Consider the following 7,143-nt stretch of genomic DNA (forward strand, 5'->3'; position numbering starts at 1 on the left):
CCCACTGTGCTCTGATTGGTCAGCTCGCCCACTACAGCGGAACATCAGTGATTATGTGTTACAATGGCGTTAGCAACCAGAAAATTACACCAGTAATGACAAACAGATGAGAATGCTGCGTGGGTTCTGGGTGCCTTGTTAGCGGGACGTTGCGTGGCTCGCTGCTGCGAGGAGTACACATTCATTTCCTGCTTGCTGCGTGGGGTCTGCGAGACAGCGCGAATGGACTTCTCACCTGAGGGAAAAAGGAGCAAGGAGGAGGATAATTTACTTTTTATTTAGACAATCATGATTGAGGCTGCACAGTGAAATCTGGCACCCATTAATAAAACAATGATCAGTGTGAAAAAACGTCCTGATGACATCTGTGTTGGATTGTAAAACAGCTGTTAGGTAGATGACTGATTATAAATGTCCTAATAAGTCTATCATAGCATGATAGCACATTATCCTATGCCCTTTGTGCCAGGTGGACATCACTTGCCCATCACCTACAGTGTAAGCGCGCCACAGTTCCGCCGCTGAGAGAGTGTGTGTGTGAGGAGCTCCACGGATTGGTCCATTTGATGAGTCCAAATGGATTGTGTGTTAGAGTTTGACTCGCTACAGGGTGTACTTTGAGGGTTTGTGACTTTGCAGGCCGTTTACATTCATAAAAACCTTCATAACACACAAGGGGACGGGTAATAACCGGAAAAGCATGACCTTTAACACATTTGAAATGTAGTTTCTGCTGTTTGCCTCTGGAGGGCAGCACATTCCTATACTTTATTTTGGAGTTACTTTATTGAGCAGTCTTTTTAAGCATGGGGAAACACTGATCCTTCTTTTTGCTTGGATTGTTTTGAAGGCAAGTAGATTAATTTCGATCAGTTATTGAAACTTTATTGAGCTATGCTATTGTCCAATTAGAACTCTGAGAACACACGTCTACACACTGCATCCTGTTAAAAGTAATTGTATAGGTTAATATTATTTAAAGGGGCCTTTTTATGCTCATTTTCAGGTTTCATATTTTATTTTGTGCCTCTACTGTGACATGCTTTAATGTTCAAAAAGGTCTTTATTTTTCTCATACTGCCTCTTTTCACCTTCTGTCTGAAACCAGAGCCCAGTCTGCTCTGATTGGTTATCTGTTGTGATTGGTCAACTGCTTAGAGATGTCCCACCCTTATCACGTACAATGTGTTGGAGATTAAGCCAAGTGCAGTGTTGAATAGTGATGTCACTATGTCACGGATGTAAACAAAGGAGTCCAATGGAGGCGTTTCAGGCAGGGTTGGAGTTTCAGGGAGAGAAACTCCCATTGGAGGGAGCTTTGGGATTTTAGCCTTTGTAGAGCATTTACACACAAACCTATTCAACACACTACAGGAAAGAGAAACGCCCCAAAAAGCACAATAGGGCCCCTTTAAAAGACTTCCTTTTGTCTGCACAAATTAAAAACAAATATGTATCACATGACTCAACCCTCAACCCTCATACAGACATTTTATAAAAGTAGTTTATAAAAAAGGTGATAGTGTTATTTGTTTTGTGTGCTTCCCTCAGCACAACTCCCATAGAGAGAACACGTTTCAATCGGCAAAATGTTTGTCTTTTAGGAAATTACCAATATGATATAGTATATATTCGGTGATTGTAATGTTTTTTTGACAAATGTATCCATGTTTCCTCTTCTAGTTTATCGTATTTACTTATTTGTGTCCTCACTTAACACCTAACAGATGATGCCTGAAATCAGAGTGAAGTTATTTGGCGCCAATCCAAACCGCAAGTTCTTGGATTAACGGTGGATTTGAGGAAGGCAGCGAGGACATGCACGGGTGGAATATACTGTATGAGGTGAACACAGACTTTCATCATACTGAGCGAGAGTCCTCACAATCACCCACCACACATTAAGGTCAAAGAAAAACCTGGTTTACTCCATGCGATGCTACTGATGTGTTCATATATCTTGTTATTTTTCTACGAATGGACTGTGTAATTATACAGCACATGTCTTAAGGACTATTTTAAATTGCATTGCAAATATGTTTTCCTACTCTTGGGAAATGTTACTCTTTACTACTTGGTCAATTTGATCAAAGCTACATATTAGGTCCCCAAACATACACATTTTCAGACTATAATGTGTGTGATTAACTGGTATGTTTGCCAAATATCCCTTGTGTGTGCATACGGACAGCAAAAAGACTGTTTACCAAAGATGTGAAGCATTTAACATAAGAAAAAAAACCAAAGAAATAAATGTATTTGACACAAAGTAATCCGCATGTATGAGATATCTTTATTTACAGCTTGTAAACAAACATTTTACTCAGGCAAAGTTCACTCTACAATGAGGAAAATGTAGTAGCCTAGGTATACTAGCGAAATCAAATTGTGCCTTGCATTAAAAATGTAATACAAAAAAAAAAGGAAAAAGCTTTTAGTGCCACCCAGTGGACTTACGGAATGGCAAGCAGTTGGCAACACAACGTGCCATACTCCCTCAGTGGGTCTAACAGAAAGAATTATCCTCGCTAAATTGGACCAAATCAATGTTTCAGCACCACCAATCCCACCGAATCCATTTAAGACTTACAGTTCTGATGCTTTAGAAACGTACAGCAGTGATAAGGCTTTAATTGCATTTTATTTTAGTGTTTGTGTACACGTTATTTGAAGCAATGTATTTTAACGTGTAGCAAAATGAGCTCCAGGATTCTTGCATGTTTTATCTAAATCCCTTCTAGTAGGGTTGCAACGGTATAGAAAAAAAAGAGAGAAAAAAAAAGTGTAACACCATCATATTATTATTATTGTAATCATCAGTTGCAGTACAGATTTATAACGATAAACGGAATTACGAACCTTTTAACAAAAATAGCATATTACTATGTTTTCTAAAGCATGTTAGCTGCACTATAGCATGTTAAAGCAACTACCAAATAAAAGATAGCATCATCTGTTTGCTTATAAAATATATGTCCTATTGTTATTATAATAAACAATTTAGCATTGTTGGTGAGCGAGAGCACAGTCAGGCTGCCCCTGTCTTTAAATTTTACTCACCCTATTGTCAGTTTGTTTCCTTGACACTGTAGATAAGCAAATGCACCTTGCATAATAACCGTCACTTTTCATACAAAGGTAAACCATGAGACCGTTCCAACCCTACTTCCACACTGTGTAGAGAAGAAGAAGGCTATACTAGACAGTGGCAGTCTAACCTGTGACCTTTAGGCAGGAAGTGAGCTGTGAGTTAGGGTCATATTGTACGCTAATGCACAGGATTAAAGCATTACCATCAGATTAACAAGTTACCTTAGTGTTTCTGGCAGCCAGCACCTCCCAATCCACTGAGGGAATGCAAGATTACAACTCCGACCTCACGGATGGAGTGTGAGGGACGCGTAACAAGCTAGGCTGAAGGAGATTAAGCTCCCTTTCCAGAGAAAACACATGGAAATCCAAATGATTGGCATTTAACGTCAAATTAGCCACTGACAACAAACAGCCATGACTTTTGATAAAGATTGAAATGAGAATTGTCACTTGCATAGAATGCTTTCTCCGTCCTGACCTTTATAAACGATCAGATTAGTAGGCAATTAAGTTAGCAGCCTCGAACAACATGCAGCAGCCTCTTATCCCGACAGAATAGTCTCTCTCAGGTGAAAGAAACAGCTCCAGACATATTGCGGCAAGAACACAGGGATAAACCCCGACACTTTGGGACACATACCCTCCGATTAGTCACACACATACACAGGTCCCTGTTTAACCTACGGAACCCCTTTGACAGCATGTAAGATCCTAGAGAAACATGATTAGAGTGAACCCTTGGGTCCACATATTAGTAAAAAGAGCCTCTTCATATTGTAGACCATTCCTCGTCCTTTGATTAGCAGATGGTGGCCGTATTTTCTCTCTTTCTGTATTCACCTTTCACTCAGTTGTGTCATTCATTTGTCGCAGAGACAACAAAACCTCCACCTCCAATGCAAAGCAATGCTATCCCAGCAAATCTAGCAGCTTCTCCCCTACCCCGAGAAAGTAGACGCCCTGCGCAATGCCAAACAGGGGAGCGATGACCAAAGCACGACATGTTGCACCCTTCAGGAATGCTGATGGGCCCTCCCGCATCATGATGCGCCTGGAAAAGTACACAGACAACAGGACCGGATGAATGAAAGAAAAATGCTACAAGGTTCCTACACTCATGAATACTAAGGCAAAATATGTTTAGTTAAAGACTCAAATCTTACTGCGTGCAGTCAACAATTCCTTTGTACGTGTCCTCGCCCGCCCCTTTTTGCAAGGTCTGCAGACGAGTCTTGATGACTGTAAACAATAAAAACACAGAAGTACAGTCAAATCAAAGACGTCATTTATAACAGGATGGGGCCAAACAATTACAATCACAGGAGAATTGTAAATAATGCACACATGTAGTGTAATGATAACCACAGTTAAGAGGTCAAATTAAGTTTGAGTACAAGGTGCTATACAGTGGTAAACAAAAAAACGAAATGAATTACAGTATACAAAACCGATTGTTGCAAAAATGACTTTAGATTTGGTGAAGAGCGGATCTTTACTTTTCTAGGACTCTGAAATAGAAATGTAGGGCTTGTTACCTGACTTGGTACTTGAATGCAAAATACTTGGGACTATTTGGGAACAATGACTTGGCCCATCTCGGTACTTTACCATATTTCAATGAAGCATTGCAATTACGACTGTTGATACACATCTTTGTGAATAGCAGAGGTGGTTTCATTCTACCACTCACCATCCAGTGGTGTAACAGCCACAGCTGCCACAGAGCCTGCGCCGCAGCCTGCCATAAACGACTGCCAGAATGGCGCCCGGGCCTGCACATCACCCAGTTTTTCACGGCCCAGCGCGTTTAGGTTGGCAAACAGCGGGAAGTAGATCATTGAGAAAGGGACATCTCTAAAAGAGATAAACATGGGATGAACTAAAAACATAGAGGTAGAGTAGAAAAGCTGAAAGAGAAATGGCTCCATTCAACCCCAGTACAGAAGCCAGACATAGCTGTAGGCATCCATTGATTAATTAGAGTTGATTGGCGGAGGGGCCAGGAAATACGACAAACGCAGTGTAAGTTATGCAATGAACAATCGACTCCCTACACTAAAGCAGTGATGATTGGGTTGAAATAAAGTACAATCCAAGCCGTAGCAAACAAGAATCTGCGCATGGTCATGGGGGACGGAATATTTTCCAAGGTTTAAAAAATGTCTGGAATAGTTCAAAAATTGATATAACAACATGTCAAAAGTTACTGACAGTTTGCTTATAGATAGCTCTAGTTAGCTACAGACTAAGATAGCTCTAGTTAGCTACAAACCTCTAGTTAGCTACAAACTTCTAGTTTAACGTGAAAGTATCCTAAATGTTTTGTTCAGCAAGATAATCTCGACGAATGAATATGACGTCACGTTTGAAACATAACTGCTATTGCTAGAAGTCAATCGAACACCGCGGTCGCATGACTTCAACTTTATCACCACTAAGCTAAAGGTGGACTTGTTGATGTTTAGTGATTAATTTAGTGATTTAATTATGTTTAGCCGTCACCTTTAGCATCTTGTTAGCAACTGCCTTTTGTGAGACACGTAAAAGCTTAACATTTTACGAGTGAGTTGTTTGATCACATTATTTATCGTGACGAACAAAACATAAACATCTCTTAAACTTGGGTTTAACACCGACCTGATTTTAGGCATATGAACAGAAATGCATACATGCATGTTAGGGATGTGCATCTCCATCACTGAGGCCGATGCGATGCGCATCTCGATACGTTGCCACGATACGATACATTAACGATACCTTTGAAACACCAGGCGATGCGATACGATACGATTCACCCTTTGTCTCGATACAGTTCGATACGATTTGATTCAACATTATGCGATTCGGGGCGATACGATGCGATTCAACACGATGCAAAAATAATGATACTTCAATATGGTACGACAGAGGATTTTTGTTTTATTCCTTATATGCAGCAAATCATACATTAACAAAAAAGTGCTTTACATATTTGGTACTGCACATCCCATCATGCCGTTTATTTTTTTACCTTTAAAAGCTCTCCAGAGTACAATTGTATAACACCTCACAGTTAAACAATGTAAGGATGCATTGCTCATGATTAACAATGTGCAAATAACAGCTACCATAGAGCAATGCCCATACAGCTGCCAGCCTGATGTGCTTAACACTCAGAGGCTAACTCACCAGTGAGCAGAAAGCAGTGGTTTCTATCTGAACAATAAAGAAAACAAATAACCTTTCACAAACAGGTATTTCATAACTGCTTACAGTAAGGAAGACATTTAAATTATTATTCTACAAATTCTAAGTGCAACTAGCCACGTGACCGTTTGAAGTCTAGTCACGTGGCCAACTCTCTCACTCGTTAGCCGATGTCAAACCCAACTTGCGCCCAACTGGCGCTACGTAGCTAACGCATCGCAGAAACGTAGCCATTTGCTAAGTAAGTATAAGGGGAATAGATAACAGGTTGGCGAGTCTGTCTTGCTAAAACTATAAAACCGAAAGCGGTGATGCCTTGCCCAGAGTCAAAGTTGTCTCAACTCCTCTTCTCTTTGTGCCGCGTGGCTTTTTATGGATGTTTAGTTGTGCAAACCGTTGTGAGGAACCTAACAAGTTCTTTCTGCCACATTATCAGGGAATTACGATATTATCAACTGGCGTCCAGTACCTCTCATTATTTTCCATAGGCATCTGGAAACATACTCCATTAGAAATAATGAATTAGTCCAGATGTCGGTACTATGTATCTAGGCAGGATCTACGCTGGAACGTATGTGTGGTCATAGTGAGGCGTCCGGCGTGGGGGTAGTCATTGCAGGGACTACCATTATACACGCCGCCGTGATAATGACTGGTCTGCCAGTTGAACTTTTTAGTGAGCGTTTAAACAATTGCTACGGCTCGGCGAAATTTCATGTGTTCATCATTGCTCCTTGAAATCGCTGCGTGTATTTTCTCCGCTGCACCCAAGCGCCGACTTTCTCTTTGGACTTTCACTCTGTGTACTAATTAGTGAGTCACTCCACAAGACAGTGTCTCTTTCCACAAATCGAATGTCGGTGG

The 7,143-nt window shown here is 40.7% G+C and overlaps 2 protein-coding genes across 2 annotated transcripts in view; one reads left to right on the top strand and one right to left on the bottom strand.

Moving 5' to 3' along the window:
• Positions 1–2,613, top strand: part of LOC104967770 (V-type proton ATPase subunit E 1-like) — a 5,454-nt gene extending 2,841 nt beyond the window's left edge. The window contains exon 9 of the mRNA XM_010797295.1: positions 1,728–2,613. Coding sequence (XP_010795597.1) covers positions 1,728–1,790 — 63 coding nt within the window. The 3' untranslated portion in view covers positions 1,791–2,613. The remainder of the gene's footprint in view (positions 1–1,727) is intronic.
• Positions 2,278–7,143, bottom strand: part of LOC104967771 (mitochondrial glutamate carrier 2-like) — a 10,563-nt gene continuing 5,697 nt past the window's right edge. Inside the window, exons 5-7 of the mRNA XM_010797296.1 lie at positions 4,784–4,972; positions 4,257–4,332; positions 2,278–4,144 (exon numbers count right to left, since the gene is read on the bottom strand). Of these exons, the coding sequence (XP_010795598.1) occupies positions 4,003–4,144; positions 4,257–4,332; positions 4,784–4,972 (407 nt within the window). The 3' untranslated portion in view covers positions 2,278–4,002. The remainder of the gene's footprint in view (positions 4,145–4,256; positions 4,333–4,783; positions 4,973–7,143) is intronic.

The sequence above is a fragment of the Notothenia coriiceps genome, unplaced genomic scaffold (assembly GCF_000735185.1).
Source record: "Notothenia coriiceps isolate Sejong01 unplaced genomic scaffold, NC01 NC01_scaffold00037694, whole genome shotgun sequence".
Taxonomy (NCBI): Eukaryota; Metazoa; Chordata; class Actinopteri; order Perciformes; family Nototheniidae; genus Notothenia; species Notothenia coriiceps.